General features: G+C 39.8%; 1 protein-coding gene across 2 annotated transcripts in view; it reads left to right on the top strand.

The window, feature by feature from the left end:
- The window catches only part of myo1g (myosin IG), a 71950-nt gene that overhangs the window by 2748 nt on the left and 43252 nt on the right, over positions 1-25950 (top strand). Inside the window, exons 2-15 of one of the 2 annotated variants that reach the window (XM_084918710.1) lie at positions 1477-1586; positions 5749-5957; positions 8312-8405; positions 8561-8726; positions 11206-11259; positions 11455-11550; positions 11738-11854; positions 11959-12165; positions 12324-12469; positions 12572-12686; positions 14285-14455; positions 17539-17609; positions 22996-23070; positions 23251-23383. In XM_084918710.1, coding sequence (XP_084774836.1) covers positions 1492-1586; positions 5749-5957; positions 8312-8405; positions 8561-8726; positions 11206-11259; positions 11455-11550; positions 11738-11854; positions 11959-12165; positions 12324-12469; positions 12572-12686; positions 14285-14455; positions 17539-17609; positions 22996-23070; positions 23251-23383 — 1749 coding nt within the window. In that variant the 5' untranslated portion in view covers positions 1477-1491. Of the gene's footprint in view, positions 1-222; positions 1587-5748; positions 5958-8311; positions 8406-8560; positions 8727-11205; positions 11260-11454; positions 11551-11737; positions 11855-11958; positions 12166-12323; positions 12470-12571; positions 12687-14284; positions 14456-17538; positions 17610-22995; positions 23071-23250; positions 23384-25950 lie in introns of those variants that run through there. The other variant, XM_084918709.1, reaches the window with a different exon arrangement.

The raw sequence follows: 25950 nt of genomic DNA, 5'->3' as shown, positions 1-25950 counted from the left end.
CTGATCACCAGCAGGGGGCAATGTTTTAGTTTCAAAAGGGAACTCCACTGTATTGATTTCTGTGGAAAATTGACCTAACTGCTCACTTGATTTCAGACCCCAATAAACACTTTCCTGATTAGTTACTGTCCTCAATCTCTACTTTCAAGTCCTATTTAACAAGAACTGATGCTCTTTTTGTGAATTACAGCCCCATTTAGAGACAAACAGACAATAAAACAGGGAAACGATCCAGAATACTAATGCTTGTTTTTGTTATTAGATTTGAAACTGGTGCAGTAATAAGCCCCGTGACACTAATGCTTAAAGTTGAGTGAGTGTCAAAGTGATTTTAGCTTGAGGTTCTGACTCTTGAAAAGGCTGTAAAATTAATTAGGTTGCAGTTTTTCACAGAGATTTAACACCTTTTGCAGTTGAGAGAATGAAACGGATCAGGCAATGTAAAGAGTGCCAACCCCACCCCAGTGTACGCACTACAAGAGCCTGAAATTTTCACAGTATGAAGATTAAATTTTGCGTGGCTTAAGTTATTGTAGAAAAAAAATTGATGATTCTAAGTGTGTGAGATGGGAACGTTTCCTAGATTTGAGATCGTGAGTGATCTTGAAGTTAATAGCTGCTTACCGTATGTTGATAGTGGATAAGTCTCGATAATTCTTTTTTTGATTGTCAACCTTTTATCTAAATTTAGCTCTTACTTATTCATTGCTTCATGATCTTTGACTAAAAGCCAAAAATGAGGCAATGTTTAGTCAAAATGGGTTTGGAAATCTGTCTTTGTCAACATTCCTGTATGCTCTGAACTAAATCACCCATACGTACATACTAACATGCTGCTGGAAAACCTTATCTTCACCATCTACAAACTGGAAACTGGTTTGAGAGAAATCTCTGAGGAACATGATGCATTGCTGATGCAGAACTAAGCAAGGAAATGCCACGAGATAAAGACCATTTCTCTACCCCCAAATTAGTAAGGTTAACTGCTCTTGTCTGGCAGCTTCTCAAATGTGAGTTTCTGTTCCTGGAAAGTAAAGATATAAGTAAAAATAAGCGCACATCTACACACATACACACACAGACACACACAGACACACAAAAAGACAAGGCTGAAAGGCAAGCGCGTTAAGCACTGTTTAGTGACAGCTAAGAAATTTGGACGACTTGTGGCAGGAAGACAGAGCCGGAGGAGGATGCAGAAGCGGTTTGAGCTTTTAAAGATAGCCTCCTCCTATTTATATAGGTCCGTGTGAGGGCACAGGCGAGTGACTGACAGCATGACGTGCTGTAGCATGTTACCACAGCAGTGACTTGACTGAACACAGCCTCAAGACCCAACCAAAGATCACGCCACGCCTACAGCGCACTCTCTACACACTACCGGGTCCCAGAAGTCGAGCATACTTCTCTTTCTTCTTCCTTGAGGTGCTTTCTGTTCCCCCGGGTTTGGTCTGTCTTTTATTTTTTTGTGTCTAGCGAGTTCAAACAGGGATGGCGGAGCTGGAAGGCCTGGAGTTTGGGAAGTCAGACTTTGTACTCCTGGACGAGGTCACGATGGAGCAGTTTATGGAAAATCTGAAGCTGAGGTAAGGCCTGAGATACAGTTAGAGAGGAGGAAGGGAGGGGAGGAGGAGGGTGGAAGCAGCTGGATGGTAGAGATGCAGAAGGTTATACTTCACGTGTACTGGATGGTATGTGAAGGAAAACAGCTGGGTTTTACTTTGTTTAGCCAGCTATGAAGGGATAAAAAAAATAAAAGATAAATTAAGGTGAATACTGACAGGATTTAACATGTGCAAGTTAAAACAACGGTATAAATTTCATACAACAATACTGATACTAACAGTTTGGCGTGTTGAATTTATAAGCTTGTGGCTAAGAGAGGATGTTACAATAAAACATAAAAGGGGCAAAAAGACCATGACTCATTTCTACCTCCACGTTCCCGCTCAGCTTCAGTGTAAATGCTTGTGGTTGATCTGTTCACCACCACACCTCGTTCACTGTCAGGGGAAACAAATTACACACATGGCAACAGACCAAACCTAAACAGTTTAATATCCTGATATAACTTTTTTCTGGTTTTGTTTTTATGACCTTTAGCGTGTAAATGCTTTCGGTCCAGACTTTTCTCGCTTCCTCAGAGACCTCTTAGAGGGGCACCGTGTCCTCATTTCAAATTGTGAGAAGTCACACAGCACTTTTTATCCAGGCCGTCATCATCCTGAAGGATGAGCAGAGGGAGCCAAAACACCAGAATGTCAGACACTGTTAAATGAGACTTAGAGAGAATAATCACACTATATCAGCTGACGTGTGCACAGCTGATGGCTCTAGATGAACATTTTTCACATCACTCTGGCCTAGAGTGTCACTAGAAGCTTGATTAGACTTGTCTGGGGCCAAAGAACAGCTACCAAACTCATAGACAGGTGACAAATTAAAGGAAAAATTTTTAATGGTTATATCTGGTGCCCAAACACCTTATCAGATTCTTCTTCTTTGTTTTTTCTTTTGATTTTTCAGTAATCTGCAATTTGGGAATGCTACTAAGTACCATCCAGTCAGTCAGAACACTTACTGTATGAGCTGACATGAATAACTTGAACGGGGCATGAATTTTAGACACTGAGGTCTGCAATGGTTGCACTCTCTCAATTCGGGAAAAGAAAGTTTGCATTTCTTGGCTGCATTTGGGAGACACTTTATAAATACTTACAGAAACTACACAATTACTGACACCTCTAAATAAAATGTAATATTAATGTAGTTTACTCAATTAATTTGAACTGCTCATTAGTACATAGATTGATGTATTTGACTGCATTCAAATTTTAAAAATCATTAAGGACTAACCCTCATTTACTAATATGTAAAGTAGTTTAACCTACGCTACAGCCATACATAAGGAACATCATGGCTGGGGACTGTGGCATGACCAAAAATAGTGCAATGGTGTGCAGTGAACTTGCAGCCTTGTTGCTTTTTAAATGGTTTTTTGGAAATGAGGACCGGTTTGTGACCACTTGCTGTCAGTTGTTTGAAAGGGACGATCAATTTTAACATAGTTTCAATCCGCCTGTTCCAACACTGATGTACTACACATAGATTTTACAGCTACTGCTAATTTCTAACTCTTGTTTGTTGTAGGCAATTCACACAAAAAACCCAAACAAAATTTACAACATTCAGTTACATATATTTCGATACAGTCTGCTATCCGCTTGCAGTTTAATGGCGTCAAGTTCCCAATTACATGCAATCTGTTTGTGATAATACAACAACTGCAACAAACAGTCAAACACTGCAAATACTTTGCTGTCTTTTACAGCTGCTGTCTTCATGCACAGACCCAGGATTTAGATCAAAATGTCATATGTGCTGGGCAACCTTGTTTTAATGGAGGTTTACCACCTGTGCTTGACTCTCTGAGTTGACTTAGGTCTAAGCCACTGGTGAGTTAGACATAACCCCAACCCTAGCCCTAACCAAGAATATCTAATTTTTGCTTTCATTACACTGTTCTGCCAAGGCTTAGCTATCAAGAAACAAATAAAAACTCATTCTAACTGACACAGATTTTTTTTTTAAACGGTTTAGGGTAGTTTTAGTGTTGGAGTTACCACCCATGATGACTTAAACCACAAAAGGTAAACCTAATTTTTAGCAGCTGTAACAAACAAATTCTCCAAATTATGAAGAAATCACATTTTTATCTTATTTTCTTAAATAATTTTAAGAAATTTAAAAGATGCTTGTAGTAGTAGAAACAGGTTTCAGCACTTGTCAACTGTCTTGAAAATGCTTTTGGCCACTTTTGTCAGTTGTTTAAAAACACTATTCTAATTTCCAATGACTCTGATGACAACTAGCATGTAAAAACTGCATAATCATCAAATCTGAATGAAAACTGCTTCAAAACTATGCACAAGATAAAGTTTTAAACAGCTTTTTCTTCTTGATTATTATTCTATCAACATCTTTGGCGTTATAAAATTCTCCAATAGATTTCAAATTCAGGATTCTCTGATAGAGCCACATCTCCCTCTTGTTTCTCTGGTATAGCTAATTATTGCCTGAATACTCAGGTTGGGAAAACTTAACTATAGACGCTTTCAAACTGACCTTAAATACATAAACCATGCACAGATAGTCCACAAACATAAAATACAATGTTTTTTTTCGTGTAGTGCAGGAGGACATGCAGAGGGTTTGACAGAAGGGGATGCAAGAACTGTTCCTACTACGGTGACCCCAAGTGATAAAACCAAAAGAAGAAGCAGTTTTGGTGTCTGACAGATAGTAGCATGACTAAAATCAGGAGCACGATGACCAGATTGGAGCAGATAAAATGAATTAGATGCAATAAACTACTCATCCATCTATTTTTAATCGCTGAACCAGTTCAGGGCCTGGAGCGCATCTCTGCTGTCACAGTGCCAGAGGCAGGTGTAATGTTATGTTAACAGTCAATCGCAGGATCGATGCAGAGAGACAGATAATGTTTCACACTCATATTCACACCACTGATCAGGGAGTGGTTAACACTATGGCCTCATTGCAAAAAGATTCCTTGTTTCCTATCTGCTGGCTGGCTTTTCTCTGAAGAGTTTGTGCGTTCTTCCTGTGCCGTTGTGAGTTCTGCCCAGGTACTTAAGCTACTTCTCACATACCAAAAAATAGTTGTTTATTGGTGATTCTAAACTGGCTCTATGGGTGAACAATAAACTAACAAATTACACAACGGTTATAATAAAAGCACGTGCGCAAGTTTTATTATGTTGATGGTCTTTAGGTTAAACTTTTAGACAATTATGCAAGTGGTCTGAACTTACTTTCATATCCTGGTGGAGCCTGAAACTTAGCCTGATGCAAAGAGCCAGCACAAGCACATTAAATGGAAAACACCATGAAATAAACAGGAATCATTCTTTAAGACAGATTCCAACCTCTGAGTTGAGACACAGCATTTCTGCCACATGTTGAGCAAACACAACACCTACCATCTACAAAGCTACACATGCAACACGACTGTTAGGTCTTATTCATTCTAGCAACCTGTCTAACCTCTGTGCCATGTAGTCTTAACCCCTCCCAGCTCAACAAACCCACAGTCAGATTACCCAAGGCTTGGTGACGCCCTTCGAGCCGCAAGTTTCATTTCCTGCTTTTAGCATGCAGACACTTGTGTCACTTCCTGTCAGCTGTGACATAGTGGTGCGTGATCTTCATTTTCATGTGCATTGTGAAAAAATTAATGGCAAATGCAGCTAACTTGCACCCGCATACCCGTTAACAAAAGAGTGAATAAACGACATAATTCTATCTGACATACAGTCCAGACTGGACCACTACAGTCAAAAGGAGATTGGTAGTTAAATCTACAGTAACTGGAGAAACAGATACAGATAGAAAATATATGACACTGGCTGAGTCAGAAAAAGTATTGAAGAAAGGGGGCTGGGGTAGAGGCGGGTTGCACAGTGGCTTATTCATGCACAAAGGAGCTTAATACATGCGTTTGATTTGCTAACTTGTTGTGTAGAAGGGTATAAGTAGATATGAGCTAGCACTAAGATCAGCTGATCTGTGGTTGATCTTGACTCTATGGCTGAATGCTATGCTTTGTGACTTCTTTTAATCTCAAATGTGCACAGCAGGTCTGCAGTTACTGCATTTGGAAAATCTATATCACAAATGCCATCTTTAATAACAGCAGGTGTATGTGATTGCCTTTTGTCTTGTCAGGTTTGAGAAGGGCCGAATCTACACCTACATCGGAGAAGTGGTCGTCTCCGTTAACCCATACAGACAGATGGACATTTACGGCAAAGATAACATTGAAGCGTACCGAGGCCGCGAGCTGTATGAAAACCCTCCTCACCTGTATGCAGTGTCTGATGCTGCCTATAAAGCCATGAAGAGACGGGCCAAAGACACCTGCATCGTCATATCAGGTCAGACTAACCTCACTGCTGTTTACTTTCAATAACCTCATAATAAGCTTGTAATGTCTGACTGGTGGGATTTCTGTTCAATGATGAAACCTTCTTTGGTTTCTCTGATTTTATGTTTATTAAATATTTGGAACAATCCAATGAGGAATTGTTAACAACTTTAAAGGTACTTAAAGGGAAATTAAAGAGAAAACTAAACTTTAGTCAAAATATGAACCCTCTTAAGTATGACTCTGCTTTTCTTCGTTTGTGCTTTGACAAAAATATGGAATTAAAAATGTAAAATTGATTTAGGTGCACCTTGCTAGCACCAGGGTGAACCCCTTTTTGCCTTCAGAACAGACTTAATTTTTCATGACATGGATTCATCAAGGTCCTGGCAGTATTCTTCTAAAATCTTGGTCCATGTTCACATGACATCATCGCACAGTTGCTGCAGATTTGTCTGCTGCACATGATGTCATTCACCCATTGCACCACATCTCAAAGGTGATCAAGTGACTGAGAAGCAAATTAGAGTACAGTGAAGTCACTTTCATGTCTATAGTAGACATGAGAGTGAAGTATTGGAATGTGATTAACTGATTAGATACGTTAATGAATAGTTGAACAAATGCGGCTAACAAAGTGGCTGGTGAGTGTAAGTTATCAGGTTGTTATAATTTTAACTGTTTAGGATTTTTCAATTGTAAAAGTGACCTCATGACTTTGTAGGCTTACAATAGTACTATTGTTTAATAGAAGGTTGATTTTCACTCTTAGAATTCTCTATCAGCACTTCAGAACACAAAAAGGAGTTTTTTAGCTGGTCTCTTAGCATAGCAGTTAGCTTTACACAGTTACCTAGAAGAACAGGCAAGTTATGTTCAACCTAATATGAAAACATTGCACTTAGCTCTTAATATCATTGTTAATTCAACAGTTAACATGATAATATGGTGAACATTTGGGTTAAAGCACCATGCTAACATTTAAAACGCAAAGCTAACTAGCTTGTATAGGTTCTCCGTCATTCAGGTCATGGTAGTCTCAGGAGCTACACTACCAAAGAAAGCGACTGGACTTCTTTAAGCGTTGTGAAGGCGTTTCAACCCACTTAAAGAAGTCCAGTCGCATTCTTAATTTTTTTCCAAGGTTCTTAGTTAACTAGCATGATGCTAATCTCAAAGTTAACTGTTATGTTGGGACATTGAGGTTAATGCTAGAGACAAAAGTTATTTAATTAATTAGGAAAATAATTAACAGTTAGGAAGCACGGATGCTGTACTTGTAACTATACCAAATAAGGTGGCTATACCAGTAGCAGTATTAATTAGTAAACTGGTTTTCTATCATTACCTGAACAGGCAACTTGCCTAAATCTGGATTTAAAAATACATTTTTTGCGTCCCTCTACTAAAAATCAGCAGTGACCTTTGACTGAATTGTAATCACAGTGTTCCTGGAGTTAATTCATACACTGTTTTCAGGCTTTAGAAAAACTAGTCCTATAATAGGAGACTTTTATCACTGTTAATCACAGATCAGATCAGGATGGTAGTATTAGTATAGTTAAAACCTATACAGGTTTTTACTATAGGGATACAGAATTGAGATACAGTCAAAACCAGTGACTGTAAAATCAATTTAGGGTTAAACAGGTGACAGCATGGGACAGCGTGGTTTTACTTATATGAAGGCAAAAAAAATAACGCTGTGGTATTTTCACATACACAAATCAGCCCTGTGTTTGGTGTTGGGTTTCCGCTTTCTGCAGTTTTAATACTCAGCTAGGTATTTTTGGAAATTTAATTTATGCTCCTTTTTTGGTCAAAACCAAGATGTCATCAGGTGATGAGTCACATCATAGCTTAGGTGTTTGGCTTACGTTTGATTTTTTAAGTTTGTTTCTGAGTGCTTTTTGAGTAGTTTTCACCTCATTGATCAAACTGTTTTATCATTGTGTAATTATATGTGTATTCAGATACATGCCTGTTCTGTGTATGCAAGCTTTTTTTGTATATATGTATTTTGTTGGCTGTTTTAAGAGGGGCATTTTTTCAACCTTTGCCATAAATAAAGTATACTGTATTTTACTACTTATTTCTTTCACTCTATAGGCAGGGAGGATGTGAGACTTATTTTATGCAGACAGGAATAGATATAGGACTATAAAGGTTGTCAAACAATATGATCTGCTGGATAGTGATTATTACTGCGTTGACCAAATGTCTGTATCCTCATTCATTAGATGGCATGCTGCTTAAATACATCCTTTTGTCAGTGAGATGCCATTTTTTCACATCATGTAAATATTCTGATATTATATTCACTTCCATGCTCAAAAAGGTTGTGAAACATTTTTTGTGTTGTAGGTGAAAGTGGGGCCGGAAAAACAGAAGCCAGTAAATACATCATGCAGTACATTGCAGCAATCACAAACCCAAGCCAGAGGGCAGAGGTCGAGAGGTGAGCCCTCACATGATCATTAGGTTCATAACTTTTATTTTAATGTGATGTTGCCATAAATAACTTGTCATTCTTCTATTCCTCTGACTGCGCTTTACCTCCCACATGGGTGATTCTGTAAAACCATCATTGGTTACCACAACGTGATCAATCAGTGTGAAGAATGTGCTGCTGAAGTCCAACTGTGTGCTGGAGGCCTTTGGGAACGCCAAGACAAATCGCAACGACAACTCCAGCCGCTTCGGCAAGTACATGGACATCAACTTCAACTTCAACGGCGATCCCACCGGAGGACATATCAACAACTACCTGCTGGAGAAGGTGAGATGATGAAAGGGTTTAAACTGCAGAGAGAGGGCCTTCACAGCGAGCCTCTGCTGAAAAGTACCAAAAAGTTCTTCTCATTTAGCTTTTAAATTACATCTTTCCTGCTGAACATGAATGTTTCATGAGGTGATAACAAAGAGGTGTGAGGGAACATCCATGAATAGATGTGTCTGTGAAGCCTCTATCCTCCTGCTGCTGCGCGTTAATGAATTGCTCACCTGGGGGTACTTGATGCTGCTGTATTTATCCACTCTGTTAAAAAACCGTCTGACACTCAGATCCAGTTTAAATGATGGTGCCATGATTTATTCTCAGAGGGCAGAAATAACCACGCTGTCTCGAAGCAGCAAAAAAAATCCAGAGATGAAAAACTGAAACAGCTAGAAATACAGAAGGTGGAGATTTGGACTTTTTCCTCCAAAACTAGGTGGTCTGGTCTTATTTGCATGGTGCACTGGGGTTGTTGCTGTCTAAAAAACAAAAAGCAAAGACAGTTTTTCCTGGAAAAATGAATTTTTGACACCACAACAGAGACAAAAGAAAACCATCAGCACTGTGAAAATTCTTTTCTTCCACACTACCTTTGCTGTTTAACTCATTTACTAAAGCATAATAGTTTATTAGGACGACACATATGCAACTGCTTATATTTTTACTGTATGTGGACTGTACATGTGTAGTCTTCCAGTAAAAGCTCATTTGGTGTTTGGAAAAGCCATGAAAGTCCTTCTTGGAGGTAAATCTTTTCACCAGTGTTTCAGAAACATCCAGGGAAATATTAGTCTTTGATATCTGAAAATGACAGCTGACTAGCATAACATGTGATGCTCTGTTCACATTGAGGCCTATCCCAGATGTGACAGGGTGAGAGGCGGAGTAAACCCTGGACAGGTGTGGGGCCAGTGTGTCGCAAGGCTAACAGATAGAGACATACAAACATTTGCACGTATATTCTCATTTATGGGTAATTTAGCATTACCAACTAACTAATTAACTAATGACTTTTAATTGTGGGAGGAAACCAGAGTACTCAGAGAGAACCCACTGCAAACTCAGCCAGACTGTGGATTTGGATTTGAACCCAGGCTGCAGTGCTAACCACTGTGCCACTGGGCTGTCAATCCAGACTTAAATAAGTAGGAAAGCTATGATTATAAGGCTTGATACAGAATTTTCTTTACATTTTTGTACTTGACAGGTTAAACCACAATAAGTAGCAATAGCATCTACGTAGTGTGAGTTTGGTTTTCCTGTGGTTTGAAGTCTCATGTGAACCTGTGCACTTCATGAGTCCAGTCAGCTAACCACTCCACTCCAACTAGACTGCATCATGTCATCTCAACTGGAACAAATTAAGTTGTTGAATTTCACGCAGATCCTACACGATTTAATTACGTTCACCATATAAACATGAAATTATTTTGTTTAAAATTACAAGTTAGAATTGTGTAAATGTAACAACCACCAAGTTTAATTTTTCTGAGTGATTAGTGTTGTTTTCACGTTTCCCTTTTGGACTGACCCACTTGATTCAGCGTCCAAAGCTTTCTTTTTTTTGTCTCAAAAACTTAAACCAATGAGCTCTGACCTTTGGGGAATTGTATGTAGTATGTAGTAAAGGTATAATGGTATTTTTAAATTTTAAATTTTAAGGTTAGAAGTTGAGTTTGTCAGATAAATATTTCATTTAATGTCAGTGAACAAAAGAGAAGAAATTCTAACAAACAGACACAGATAGGCATTTATTGTCAGCTTTGCATTCAAAGTGACCAAATATATTTAGGATACATTTACTCTAATATTCAGTTAGTCTGAGAACATATATGAACATATATGGATGTTTGTGTTCTCAGTCATCCAGGTGATGGTGATCTGAGCTTGGAAAGAAAGTCCGGTTGCTTTTCTTTCCAAGCTCCTTAGAAAACATGTATGGATGTATATTCCAGCTAACGCTAATTGTCTGAGGTTTGCAGATATATGGCAGTCACACAGGTCGTGTAATACAGTAGCAGAAAACTAATAGGATGTAGAGTGGTAGTTGTTAAATCATAGTAAGAAGGTCCCAGGTTTCAAATTCTTTTGGGGTTCTCTCTGTGTGCTCTTGCTTAATTAGGGAGTCTAACCTTGTTATAGGCTATTGAGCTGTCCAGGCCGTCTGCCTGCCTCTCACCTCATGATACCTGGGATAGCCCCACATGTGACCCTGAATTAAAGAATGAGTTGGATGGAGTAGTCTTAAGGTTTTTTCCTCCTCTAAGGAATAAGTAAAGTAATGCATTATTTTTCATTTTCATGGAACAGAATAATGTGCAACACATTTTGAGGAATGACCCTAACATTGGTTACAGAAACTGCACCTGACTGAAAGTAACTTTTGAAAAAGCTTCGTCATCACAGAATAATCGTATAACACTGTAAGAGTACCTTAGGTAGCATTTTTTATTTGCTACCATAATCTGTTTTCCTGTTCAAGTCCAGGGTGGTGCAACAGCAAGGAGGTGAGAGGAACTTCCACTCGTTCTATCAGGTAAACTGCAGTCTGCACTTCTGCTGTAAAACAGTTATCGCAATTATCACATGAACACATGAACACATTCACTCCGCAGCTATAACGAGGCTGTGCAATGTAACCTCCACAAATAAATGTCACCTGCCCAGTGATGCCTGCACAGCTGTACAGTCACAATGGTGCTGAGCTGGTATATTTGCTGTGTTTTCATAGCTGCTGCGTGGAGGCTCTGATGAAATGCTGCAGTCGTTTCACCTGCAGAATGATCCTGCTGTTTACGTTTATACCAAAGAGGGAGCGGAAACTGTTGTGAGTATATCATCTTGAGAGTTTTAGTTTAAGAGTGAATAAAAGTTTGAATAACTGATATAAATTAAACAAAGTGTCTGAATTTTTATATGAATTAAATTTGGAAAAATATTCCCAGCAGCCCAGTTGTCATGGATAAGCAAATTTGTTTTATTTTGCATTTTTATTTTATCTCTTCGCTTTCCAGACCTCCAACAATGATCGCTCAAGCCACAAAGCCGTGTTGAGCGCACTGGAAGTTATTGGCTTCTCAAAAGAAGAGATCACCTCAGTTTATCAGATCCTCGCCACCATTCTGCTTTTGGTATTTTAGAGCTTGGATTAATGACTTTTCTTGACATACATGCAAAACATAAATTGGTCAATATACTTGAAGCATCCAATGAAATAGAATGGTGTCTTTTTCAGGGCAATATGCAATTTGAGAGCGATGGTGAGAGCGTTAATATTGTGGGACAAGAAGTTGTGAACCACATCTCAGAACTGACGGCCACAGACCCGGAGAGCGTCAATAAGAGCCTCCTGTACCGCACGGTGGCCACTGGAGGAGGCGAGGTCATTGAGAAGGGGCACACAGAGCAGGACGCCTGCTTTGGACGGGATGCTTTTGCCAAGGTGCCAGAAACAGGCCTAAAATAGCTCAACAGTAAAGCTAAATGGTGTTACAGCTACTGAGGATGAATATAGATGTTTACAACATACAGTAACGTGTTTTCCTTTTATCATATTTTCACAGTTGTGACATTTTTTAAGCTCTGCCTTCTCTCCTACAGGCTCTCTATGAAAGGCTTTTCGGCTGGATCGTCAGCCGCATCAACAGCATCATTGAGGTGAAAGACTACGACCCAGTGCTGCATGGGAAAAACACTGTAATTGGTGTGCTGGATATCTATGGCTTTGAGATCTTTGACAACAACAGGTGGGTGTCACAACAGTGTTTTGACATCCGCCCTCTTTTCTTGTGAATACTAGTCATTGTTGATGTTGTTGCTCAAGTGTTTGTTCCGCTGTTTTCGGCCAGCTTTGAGCAGTTCTGCATCAATTATTGCAACGAGAAGCTGCAGCAGCTTTTTATCGAGCTGATCCTCAGACAGGAACAAGATGAATATCAGAGAGAAGGCATCACCTGGCAACATGTGAGGAAAACACACAAACACAAGCACTTGCACAAGAACTGCTGCGTCCATATTTGTTCTTACTCAAAGTGGGCCTATTATTGTTTCTCTTTTTTATACATTATATATCCGGTTCCAGTGGTGGATGCTCATATGAAATATGACAAAATTTCAAATAACAAGGTCAAAAGGTCAGCTTTCAGACCACTTGATATGCTCTGAGCCAGACAGATTTCTCCTGCCTTGTCTCTGTGATTCAAATATGGAGATGTCTTTATATGGCCATCTTAAACAGATCTTGCACTTAAGCCTCACACACCTGCTGTTTAAACCTTCTGTTTGAGAGAGGCAGCCAATCAGAGGAAAGCTGGATTTCAGACAGGGGATGAAGTGGGCATCAAAACCCAGTATGACATAATTTTACAGTGAACTATGCAAAACTACCCATCAACTCTGACTTTGAAGTGTAATGTTGTGTCTATGTGTATCTAAAGGTCAGGCTGAGAGATCAAAAGTGTATTTTGGATTCAACATCAACTTCAGTGGTTCCCATCCCATCTCAAATTTGTGTTTTAATTATACTTTTACATAACCCATGTAGCATTACTGTCCCCCAACCCCAGAACAGCCCCTCACTGTTTGGTCAGTTCAAATGAGGGGCTGATCTGAATAGGAAACTGAGGACACTGCACTTGTCAGTGAGAATTGTTTTTTTTTTGCAAATTAGCATACCCTGGATAATCCTCAGTTCTGACTTTAATGAGGTCCATAAATTACAAATTAACTTCATGTTTTATTTATGATTTATCCACTGAAGTCTTCATCAAAGTGTTTACTGAGGACACAGACAAAGTGAGCCAAGGACCTTTTCCCCCTATGCAAGAAGTCTTTCTGCAGCCAGATGAGTCGCCCCCTGCTGGATTCTCTTAAAACTAATGCAGGTTAAAGAAACTTGTGCAATGGCTTCACTTTTCACTTCCAGAAGCTACAGCTATCCTTCATAATGTTGATCCAAAAAGGAAACTCTTAAATCACTGATTTTCAAATTGAAAATCTTCTAATCGAGTGTTGGATTTAAAGTCTAGTGAAAAGACACGAGTTTCGTGTGAGCTTAAAACCCTGACCCGTCTGCTCAGTAGTGGACACCTGGTTGCTTAGGTAACCCTCTCATGTCTTTTACACACTTTCTAATGTCAATAAGCATCTTTCACTCCCATTTGTAGTCGCTTCAATCAGTCACCTCAAAGTTGAGAAAAGTTACCATTTAGCTTTGCATTGCTGACTCTTATGTTGCCTTTTGTTGCCACATATTGTTGGATTTCACTGAGATCCCATGGCCTCTGATTACGACATCACTGCTAGTCTCTTGTTGTGTTAACTCTCATTACTTGTAGTTTATTTTAACATCAGATATACAACAATCTGTGAATCTGTTTGTATGGGGGTGTCATTGCAAAATCAAGAAACTGACCGAAACCACACACTCGCTGTATGTGGACACATCTGTCACAAAAGCTCATAAACAGAACAAAATTCTCGTGCAGTAACAAGAGCAACCACTTAATTCACAAACCAATCTCTTCTTTCTTTTAACTGACAGTCGTGCTCTTTATGCGCAGATCGAATACTTCAACAACCAGATCATTGTCGACCTGGTGGAGCAGGCCCACAAAGGCATCATCTCCATTCTGGATGAGGCTTGCCTCACTGTTGGAAAAGTCACTGACACAGTCTGCTTGGACAGCATGGACACCAAACTGGCACAGCACCCCCACTACACCTCCCGCAAGGTCAGAACTAATTACTACATCTCCTCATGTGATGTAACATTTACACTACAATTCCCTTAATAGACCCGAAGGTTAGAAAATAACTTTATACTCTCTAACAGTAGCACACAATTAAAAGGGCACTCAAAGAGCACATCCTCTGCCAAAGCCAGTGCATTATTTTGCAAGTTTAGGAGAAATTTGCTTCATACTTGGAAAGATGCTTTCATAATGACTGGGTTTCATTAGCACTTCTGCCAGTGCACAATCATAAAAGTATTTGTTTTTGTGAATTATAACATGATGAGGTTATCAAGCTTCTCAACAAAAGCAGAAGAACTTTAAATGTTTTTAACACAAAGTGGTTTAAAAACAGGATCTCGAACTTTCAGAATTAACTGGGAAGGAAGTGGTTTTATTTTCAACATGTTCTCATCAGACTTACAGTAAACCTAAAAGGCAAAAGAAGGAAGAAATCTGATCATTTGCCAAAATCGAAATGCTAATATTTGCCTTTTGTAGGTTAGAAGCACCGAAGTAAAGCAGTGGAAATGCTACAACCCAAAATAAATTGAGTTTTGCTCATTTTGGGGAAGGGTGGATTGTAAACACGTAAAAACAAAACCAGTAAAGCCAGTGAAGCAATTTATTGGATAAAGGTTGAGACAAATCCACACTAGTCAGAATCAATAAAAAGTAAATGGAAGGCAGTGCTGAGCCTTGAAAGACTTGAAATGTCCATTTATGTGGACGTATAATTTAACCAGTCACAATATTTAATGGAATTGTTGAGCAACAGTTCGTTAGACTGTCTGAAGGTCCTTCATATGTTTTACTTTGGACATTGGCTGCTTTTTCACTCATTTCCAGTCCAGTCCTTTTACCTGACCATTTTCAGAGGATTGTTTTACTGTTTGTTAAGCTACTGACACTGACTTATACATCATTCAAGGATAAAAAGGCACCTAACTCAAAGGTAAGGGGTCAACGGTCTTCAATCGGTATTGTCTTTACACAGACAACTTAGCAAAGAACCAATTTTAAAATATATCTGTGGGTGCTTATTAGCAGCCTGGTGCAAAAACGGTCTATTTGCATTTCTTTATTGCATATATGAAAAATACCAAAGATGACAGTTTGACAGGCATAAAATATATTTTTGTACCAAGAGATTGATTCCCAAAGAACTATTGGTTGAAAAGTTATCATGCATAACTCAGCATGTCTGTGAAGGTTCTCAGTCATCCAGGTCATCGTAGTCAAAGGAGCTTGCAAAGAAAAGCGTCTGGACTTCTTTAAGTTACTTGAAGACGTTTCACCTCTCATCCGAGAAGCTTCTTCAGTTCTAAGGTCAAATGGTGGAGAGTCCCAGATATAAACCTAGTGGGAGTATCCCCCCACAGAGGGACAAAAGGACCCCCTGATGATCCTCTAATCGCCTGAGCCAAGGTGTGAAACTGGGTGTGGGTCCCAATCAGCCAGAGTTTCGGGTGTGTTCATTGTGAAACCTGGCCCCACCTTATCATGCGAATTCCTGAGGTCAGATGGCCCAGGATGTGAGTGGGCGTTAAGGCGTCTGGGAAGGGATCTCAAAACTGGATTATAGATGGCAGAGAGTTGGTGTCGTAAACCCCCGCCTCTGTTCAAAGATGGTCGCTCACAGTGGACATAGATGGCTTCTTTCACTCCTCTTTCAAACCATCTGTCCTCTCTGTCCAAAATGTGAACATTGGCATCCTCGAAAGAGTGTCCTTTATCCTTAAGATGCAGATGGACTGCTGAGTCTTGTCCTGTGGAGGTGGCTCTTCTGTGTTGTGCCATGCGCTTGTGAAGTGGCTGTTTGGTCTCTCCAATGTAGAGGTCTGGGCATTCCTCACTGCACTGTACAGCATACACCACATTGTTAAGTCTGTGTTTTGGCGTTTTGTCTTTCGGGTGAACCAGTTTTTGTCTGAGCGTGTTGCTGGGTCTGAAATGCACCGGGATGTCATGCTTGGAGAAAACTCTCCTAAGTTTTTCTGATACACCGGCTACATAGGGGATGACAATGTTGTTGCGTCTGTCCTTCTTATCCTCCCTCGCTGGTGTCACACCCAGTTTCACACCTTGGCTCAGGCGATTAGAGGATCATCAGGGGGTCCTTTTGTCCCTCTGTGGGGGGATACTCCCACTAGGTTTATATCTGGGACTCTCCACCATTTGACCTTAGAACTGAAGAAGCTTCTCGGATGAGAGGTGAAACGTCTTCAAGTAACTTAAAGAAGTCCAGACGCTTTTCTTTGCAAGCTCCTTTGAATAACTCAGCATGGTGTGCACTCTGTCATTAAGAAACTGAGGAAAACTAACAAGTGGAGATAAAGAGGAAGTGACAGTCCTAAAATCAAATGAACAGTATCTGAAAGTCCTGTCAGGAAATCAGACATAAAAACAGCAAAGACCTGACACAGAACCTGAGAGATGCATCTGGCCCTTCAGTTCAATCATCCACTGTTCACTGAAGCCTCATCAGAAATAGAAGGGTGGCGCTCAAGATGGCACTCTTAAGGAAGGGAAACGGGGAGAAAAGGCTGAGGTATGCCAAATTACATCAGAGCTGGAGTGAAAATCAGTGTTAGCAGGTATTATGGAGTGATGAGACCGGATTTGAAATTTCTGGTCCAAATTTTTATCCCTGTGTACAGAGAGGGTCAACGGCCATCTGTAAAACGCATTTAAGCTGTGTCGGGGTTTGGGGCTTTTTCTTATATACTGTGTTTGTATTCATGTCTGCATGTTTCAGTAAATCAATGATCTTGTCTCTCATTGTTCAAAATGTGAAGAAATGAGAGGCGGTTTGAGAATTTTGCACAATACTATTTTTTTTTATTTAAATATAGAGGAGAATAAAAACACCCATAGTTACCTAAGAGAACAGGTGCAGTTTTGAGGTTTTACCACTAGAGAGCAGAGTTTCTCCAATATTTTTCCTTTTAGGTTTGCTCCAGATATGAGATGCTTTATGAAGTGCAGGATCTCCAAAACTCCTCGTAAAGTTGAGTCTGAAGATGTCTGTAATTGAGTTAAATAGATCATATTTCACTCACATTGTCCTCTCTTGTTTCCAGCTCAGCCCCACTGACAAAAGCATGGACTTTCAGAAACACTTCCGTATTCGCCACTATGCCGGAGACGTCACGTGAGTCGCTACATTTTGCACTGTTTGTTGTCATGTTTTTCAGTCCAAGGCCTCTCTGTGGAGAAAAAATAATGACAGGCTGCTGTGCTTGAGTTCACGAGTGTAAGCCATAAAATCCTATTAAAGGAGGTCAGCTCATGGCAATGACATCATTTGGGCTCCAGTGGTCCAGAGTGACAGCTTTACTGAGCAGAATATGCAGTAAATTCCCATGTTAACCAAAATCTGTGCAATCCTGGAAAGATGTTGTCACTTTTCATATCCACTTAATGTATAATTGTATGGACAGTGGATGTTTCCACAGATGACAGCAGGGTTCAGAAGTCACATATGTGAGTAGGACACTACTCTGCACATAAACAGGGCAATGTAGTGGCATGGAGAGGACACGCACACATCTGCTTACAAGAGCTGGAAAGACATGATTTTCAACAGGATCAGTGGATATTCATGTCCAAAAACTTCCAAACCGCTAATATTTTATGTGTCAAATTTTAAATCACGTAAAGATAATTTAAATATATGTTTTACAACACATAGAATAAATTCCATCTATTCATTTTCTTGACCACATATGTAGTTTGAAGTCACAGGAGTGCTGAAGTCTGTTCCAGCTGTTGTGGGGAGACAGAGGTGGGGTACAGCTCATCAGTCCATCGCAGGGCTAATACAGAGAGACAGACAACCATTCATTACTGATATCGTCTTTGTTTTAGTGACACAGGTTATTTTAGTTCACTAAAACTAAACAAAAAATCAAAACCACGTGTGAAAAATAAGAAATTTTAATGAATGTTAATAAAAGGTAAGTAGAGATAGTAAAGATTTTTAAAAAGCGCGTTTCGTTTTAGTGACATTTTTGAATATAGACAGGATTGTGAGACAGTTTTGCTTATGTTTATTGAGACTGGAGGGTAAACATGACTATGAGTCAAGTGTTTGTAAGTTATGTTCTGAAAACTTGCTTATATCAGCCTTTATCATTATAGCAAAAACACTCTAAACATAACACTGAGGCAGATAAAAGCAGTTAAAACTGTCTGGGCTCTCCCAGGAAGAAGTTCTACTCCTCCACCTTGAAAGGAGGCAGGTATGTTGATTCAGATATATGACTAGGATACTTTTTAGATGCCTCCTATGCGAGACATTTTGGGCAAGTCCAACTAGGAGATGGCCTTCTGGAAGACCCGGGACACTGGGGAAATAACGTTAATAATGTCAGGCTTTGAATGTCACGCTGGATGAGGTGGCCTTTAATAAGGAGGTCTGGGTATCTACACATGCCCCTGCAACCATGACCCTGTAGTAAATGCACAGATAAATTATACTTGTAAAAGTAGGCTAAATCTAAAAATTAAAACTTTTTAAAAAAAAAGCTATAGTTACCCTGGCAGCGGCTTGCAAAAGTGTACTTTACTAAAGTCAAACAGGAGGCGTTCTGAGCTGCTAGAAAACAATTTATAGGACAGATGACATCATAAATCACATGTATGGCTATAAAACTGATATATGCATATTGAGCTTTTTAGCTTTTAGCCTGCTCCGACAGTTGAATTTATTTTTCATTGATGTTAGTGGTTGCTTGGTTTATGACACACAGACTAAAGAAGAAACACTTTGCTCAGCTTCCTTCTCCATCACTGCTCCATTTCCTTATTGGGATTTAAACATTGCAGCGGCCAGATGAGGCCCCTGGCCAGCAGTCAGCCGCCGTGGCTTTGAATCCCCACAGCTCACGTGTACTGCCCTCAATCTAGAGAGGGAAGGACATTAATATGTCAAGGGAACACGCAAGTGGAGGAGGATGAGGAGAGATGGAGCCAGCTGATGAGACAATTTCGTCTCTGTGTGATACAGCAGCAGTAATCAAAGACTACTGAGGGAGGTTTATTGAGGTTCTGTGACTCTGGGAAATCCAGGCTAACAGGATGTCAAACACACACAGAAACACAGGACAATTTCATGCATCAGCTCAGGATCGCTCTCACCCACAGTTAGCAATGGTGTTTCTATTCCCCTGAAATGCATAAAAGAAAAGGTTCTTGTAGTAGTGATGTAGTATATGAGACAAAATGTTATTATTACTGATGCAGTAATGTCCAAGTAGCTGTTCATTTTATTATTTTTTATATTAATTAGGATTGTAACTAACAAGACTCTTTTAAGAATTACTCTATTAATTTTAATTATTTCACAAATTTATGCTTTTTTTTTAATGCAAATCCAAAAGAAAAAGTTTGAGTCAACCACTTAATCAAAATATTGTGACAATTGGTTGATCAACATGAGTGTCAGTCAAGAACTTTTTGAAGTTCTTTTCATTGCCTGAAGGTGCTTTTTAATTGAAGATTTTTCTTACAAAGAATCATCTTACAACATGCTAACCATTTGTCTCGTTGGACTGACCGCTCACTCCCTTTCAGCTGCATCTAGCTCTCTATGTCGAGTGGTTCGTTGATCTGATTGGATGAAATTAGCCAGTTAGACAGTGATAAACAGATGGTCCATCCAAGTACCAGGCAACTAGGCCAACTTCACTAACCTGCCAAATGTTCCTCATATTTAGTTTTTCATCCTTGCTTATGTCTAAAGCTAAAGCGGTGCTGTATGTTTTTGATTTTATACAAATACTTCAGTCAGAACACAGTTTTGTGTAAAATTCAACTGTCTAACTCCCTGTTAACTTCTAACGCTCATAAAACCTCCTTTTCGTCTGGACATTAGGGTTAGGGCTAGACATGATGGAAAGATAAGCAGATTCATTTTGATCGTCAGACCACTGCGCTGTCAGAGAAAAAACACACACGTAAGCTGAATCAGAGAGGGTTAAATTATTGAATGTTACGTTTGTTTAATTGTTTAGTCATGAGCATCCTAGAAAAACCATGTCATCGGGGTCCTGCCAGCGGTAATATGATGGGCTGGATAAGAGCGTGTGTCACAGACCTGCAGTAAGTCATGACAGATGGCTGTCCCTGTCACTACGTGTCCCCATCATCCGGCCCCTGATCACCTCAGGGCCACGACGGGGTCTCTCCAGCTGAGCTGTCACCTCTCGTATATTGCTTCCTGGTGGCACCATCCCCTGTCCCATCCCATCCCATCTCAGTCTTTCCTTACTCTGGCTAAATATACTCTCTTCCTCACCACCCGCTGGCCCCCCTTCTCCACTCTCACCAAACCACCAGTATCAGAAGCTTTGACCTACTTTGTTCTCTCCTCCTTTTCTCATCCTGTTTCCTCTTCTCCTGCTTCTGTTCTGCAACACTCACCTAGCTCTCATCGCTATCCGCGCTTTTAAATCCCTGCAGAATTTCAGCCTGCACATGCAGCACTTTCAGGAAAGATATACAGTTTCATATATTCCTACTCTACAGCTTTATATTGCAGGCATCTCACATCTTTGTCACCTGACTCTCCCCATATGTGCTGCCTTTCACCTTGTGCCACTCAGCGGTCTCCTTGCATCAGCCTTGACCTTCATACTTTAATATACATTCCTCTAAATCATTGTCGTGTCTCTGGAGACCGACTGCCTTTGTCTTTGCCTGTCCTCTGCTGTCTGCTCTGTCGCAACAGCTTTCCTACACTTGTAAATAAGTGCTGTGGCTTCTTGTTGTGGGTCCTGAACCCTCACTTTTTTTTTACACTGTCTTACTTCAGCGAGCCTCCAAGAAATCTGATCAGGTTATATTGACTTCTGAGAGCCAAGGAGACACATCTGTCATATTCGTTAACAACTTATCAGTGCCTATGACTCATAGGCACTGATAAGTTGTTAACGAATCCTTGACCATTTCCCCTTTGACTTCTATAGGCCTGGAAGTCTCTTTGGAGCCACAGGTATCGCCCCCTGGTGGCCATTAAAATACAGATTTAAGGCACTTCCACGTTGGCATCCCTTCTAAGATCTGGAGGCTATGTTCAACTTTTACACTGTCTATTATGGAAATCTGTGACATGTTGGCCTTGAACTTAGGATGCTAGAGTATGCAGTGAAATAATTCTGTCCAGCATCAGCCTTTCCAGACTCCAAATATGGACGTTTTTGCCCTCATATGCCCCCCAAGAAACAGTGCAAATGAGACCAGACACTGACTAATTTGCTCTGGCATTGGACTGAATATGAAGGGAAGCTAATTTAACATAAACAAGAGTATTCTGAAGCCATTGGGGTGGCCTTTATTGAAAGTAAAATTCATGTTGAATACTTTATTATTGTTAATAATTGGATAAAAATGCAGATGTTTCAGGGTTTTTTGGCTTCTAAATGGACTGGTGCTTATATAATGCTTTCATTCACTCACATTTGTGCTTTTCTATATAACATTCACACTCCAGTGAACACATCAGAGTGCAACTCAGGGTTCAGTGTCTTCTACAAGGATACTTTGGCATGGCAGGGATTGAACCACCAACCTTCCAATTAGTAGATGACCTGCCTCTGCCTTCAGAGCTACAGCCACCTCAAGTGGGGAAAGACAGAGAACGTTTGAGAACCAGTGGTTTAGCAGTTGAAGGTAAAACAAGTCCTGCAGTAATCAGGAAGTTGGTGACTGGGTCCCAGCTTGTGATAGTCAGCATACATATGTGTCCTTTAGTGAGACACTGAACCCAAAAGTGCCCCAAACGCGTCATTGTTGTGAGTATGTTAATATGGATTATAGTCCAAAGTCCTGTAACTGGGTGATAACAGTAGAAAACCCCTATATATAATGTAGTTTAAAAAAAATGTAATTTTAGGGGAAAATTTGTATACATTTTTTGTTTTGGTGCTTTTACTGGTTTTAAAGCTTCTCATTTACAGGTTATGTGCACAGTCCAATAAAAGGGATGCACTCTTTAAAGTCAGAAATGCATCCACACTGTGCATCGTATTGTTACACTGTGAATATGAGGGAGAGGTTTTTATGAGGCAATGCTTACACTACAGCAGGCTCATCCCCCGGAGCTGGACAGCTTATGTAACTGTGCCTTACAATGTGCCCGTGACCTCCCACTGATGCCTCATCAAAACCAACAGAGCAGTTTGTGGAGGGAAAAAAAAGGCAGACAGATTAGTTTGTAGACAGTTCATTTTATCTAAACGCGAGCCATGGGGAGAATTTGACCATGTACCTAATTTGTAAATTGACTAAGCAGCATGACTCTTGCTCTAATCCTTTGCCGGAGGTCTGTGAGTCATTAGTAGCAGAGAGTGCAGTTAATGATAGCGACCCTTTGAGTGGCAGACACTTACTCTTTAAACTCTATTGCTATTTTAGTCTGACTTTTGTGTAACTTTAGCATCTTGATTGTTATTGTTCACTCCAAATACTCATCAATGGGGCCTCCCTCTCATTACTAAATAATTACTCTCATATCACCCTCTCTACATCTGTTGCAGATATTCCGTCGAGGGCTTTTTGGACAAGAACAAGGACCTGCTTTTCCAAGACTTCAAGCGCCTTATGTACAACAGGTGCCAAACACAAGCATCACTGACAGTTTTTCCCAGCATCATAATGCTCTTGACAGTTCATTAACTGGGTCATGTGTATATATGAGTTTCTTCTTCCCTCAGTCTGCACATCCCTCCTCTGCTAGCCTAGTTAATGGTGTCCTTTCTTTACTCTTTACCCCGCTTTCTTGCTTCTCATAGTGCCAATCCAGTCCTAAAAGAGATGTGGCCAGATGGACATCTGAGCATCACAGAGGTCACCAAGCGGCCTTTGACTGCTGCCACCCTGTTCAAGAACTCCATTGTGGCTTTGGTTGATAAACTGGCGTGCAAGGTCAGTAGTTTCTGCTTATGATCGACTTCCTCGTTTCTTCTCTTAACCCCAGAGGGAGGCTGTGGATGTATTTTCAGCTAATTAATGCACGTTTGATGTCCACACAGTCAAAGAGTAGTAAATGAAGAAGCATTAAAGTTGAGAAAACTGATTTCTAAACTAGTTTGTAAATATGTTAATCCATAATACTGCTGCTTTATGTTGGTTTTAAGATAATTATTTTAATCGCTACCACTCCGTCTACTTAGAGAGCTGCCATGAGACTGTCACGGTCCTGGGTCTCCTGACCCAGCGTTTTTAGTTCTTTGTGATTTTTGTACTATTGTACTTGTGTGTGTGATTTATTCTATGGCTTCTAGTTTTGATCCCTTGCCCTTCATGTCTCTGTGTCCCCTCTGTTCTGTGTAATTGTGTGTCTTTGCATGTTTGAGTTTCTTGTTTTCTGTCCCTCTGCATTGTGCATTATGTTCTCATGGTTGGTCTTTTGTTACTCCCTCTAGTCTAGTCTCTTGTGTTCCAAGCTGAGTATTTCCCTCTGTGTATTTTGGTTCTTAAACCTCTGCCTTATGGTTTATGTCTCTGTGTTTCTTAGTTGCTGTCTCCACTGTGTCAAGTTCGCGTCTCTGTGTTATACTTCCTGTTTTACTTTGATGGTCCGTGTCTTATGTGAATGCGTCCTGCTTTGCTTGTCTCGTCAGTCCTGATTTCTCCCAGCTGTGCCCTCCTTCTGTGTCTCATTCCCCTCGTTACTTCCCAGTGTATTTAAACCCTGTGTTTCTCTGAGTCGGTGTCGTGTCGTCCCTCATGCTGTGTGTGATTCTCCCCGTGTCTTCTGGTATGTGTTATAATTAGCTTTTCCCCAGTTTAGTTTTGTATTGCTTGTGTTCTATTTTCCAGCAATAAAGCTGTGCTTTTGAGTTCAAGTTCTGTCCCCGTGAGTTTGCATTTGGGTCCAATCCCTGCCTGCCACACAGCCGAAACATGACAGAGACAGTACATGATTGATGTTAAATGGCTAAAATAATAACAGTGTTTTGCAAAAGTGTGCTGATTGGATGGTTAAGACTTTATAACGGTACCTTTTCCTACCTTGTGCTACCTTGATAGCACGTGATTGTGCAGGATAACTGCTAGTAAATGTTAGTAGTTTGGTGTGAAGTCAAAATGGTAAATGCTCTAAAATGACTTGTGGCATCCATTACGGTTACAGTAAAGTATTTGCTTTTATACTGAAAATATAATGAAAAGTGCCAAATATGTTACTTTTACCCTATCACCATTACACTTTTAGGTTGTAGCGCCAGTCAGTCCATTCAAGCCAGAATTTGAATTAGTTGGATTTCCCCATTTATTGGAAATGTACTGAGTCATTCTAAAGGGCTCGCTGAATTTGTGTGTGGTATTGTAGTAAGATGCCATCAGTTAGTGAAATGTCTTTCCTCTTAGATATCCCACAATATCTGTGGTGTTTAGGAACTACAAGAGCTCAGTCACAATGTAGAATAGCTCTTAAAAGTCCCATAGACCTCTTCTGGCATTAACATCAGCACAAAAACTGCACTGGGAGCTTCATGGTATAGTTTCCATGGCCAGCTCTTGTAGGTTTAATGTGTAGGTGACCCAGTACTTTTGAACACATATACTGTAGGTGGCTGTCTCACCAGATGATATTTCAAATAGTTCTCTTTTTTTTTATAGTGTAGCTATCTACTTATTAATGTAGTCTTGTTAGCTTTAGATAAGTTTAATTGATTTTTCTCAATTATTAGAACTACCAAAATGTCACTTTATTAAAAGGCACAAACCAGTTAAGGGGGATTTGTTCAGTTTAGATTTAGCTTTAACTAAAACAAAGTGGTCATATCACCAGCTGCATATCTCATTTTATTTAGCTTAGCTGTGTAGTTAGATACCCAGTTAGTGAGTTAGTGAGAAATTTAGTTTTTGGCTCAAACCTTGGTTAAATTACCAAAATAAAATCTCACTAAAAAAGCTTAAAAATTATTCTCGTAATATTGTTCAGTTTAGTTTAGCTTCAGCTAAAGCTAATGTAGGTAGCTAATCACAAGCTTGCATTTAATTAGCATTTTCTTGCTTTATTTAGCTTAGCTACCTAGTTTCTGCCCAGTTACCGAGTTTCTATAAGCTTGCTAACTTTAGAAATAGGCAAAATGCCTTTTCCTCAAATCATTAGATAAATTACTAAGATATAATTTAATTAAAAGTAAGAAAAGATATATTTGAATCAATCATTTTAGCTTTAGCTAAGCTACATGCCAGTCTTATCAGGTAAAATTTCATATGCCTTTCTTTCATTATTTAGCATCACTGTCTAGGTAGTTACCCTATTACAGAGATGCTCTAAGCTTGTTAGCTTTAGAGGATTTTAGTAGACTTCTTTCTTCCATCATGATTGGATTTAGCTACTTCCTGATTTAGCTTTGTGGAATGACTGTCTGATTAGCTTTACAGTCAGCCTATAATTCTATGGTTTGTGTTTTTTATATGCTGTTTTCATGAACACATAACACATTTGTTTATATAGGTTACAGATTTTAATCTAGCAA

Source organism: Perissodus microlepis, chromosome 22 (assembly GCF_051167445.1).
Source record: "Perissodus microlepis isolate ML-2025 ecotype Zambia chromosome 22, ASM5116744v1, whole genome shotgun sequence".
Taxonomy (NCBI): Eukaryota; Metazoa; Chordata; class Actinopteri; order Cichliformes; family Cichlidae; genus Perissodus; species Perissodus microlepis.
This window is presented reverse-complemented; position numbering and strand designations above follow the sequence as displayed.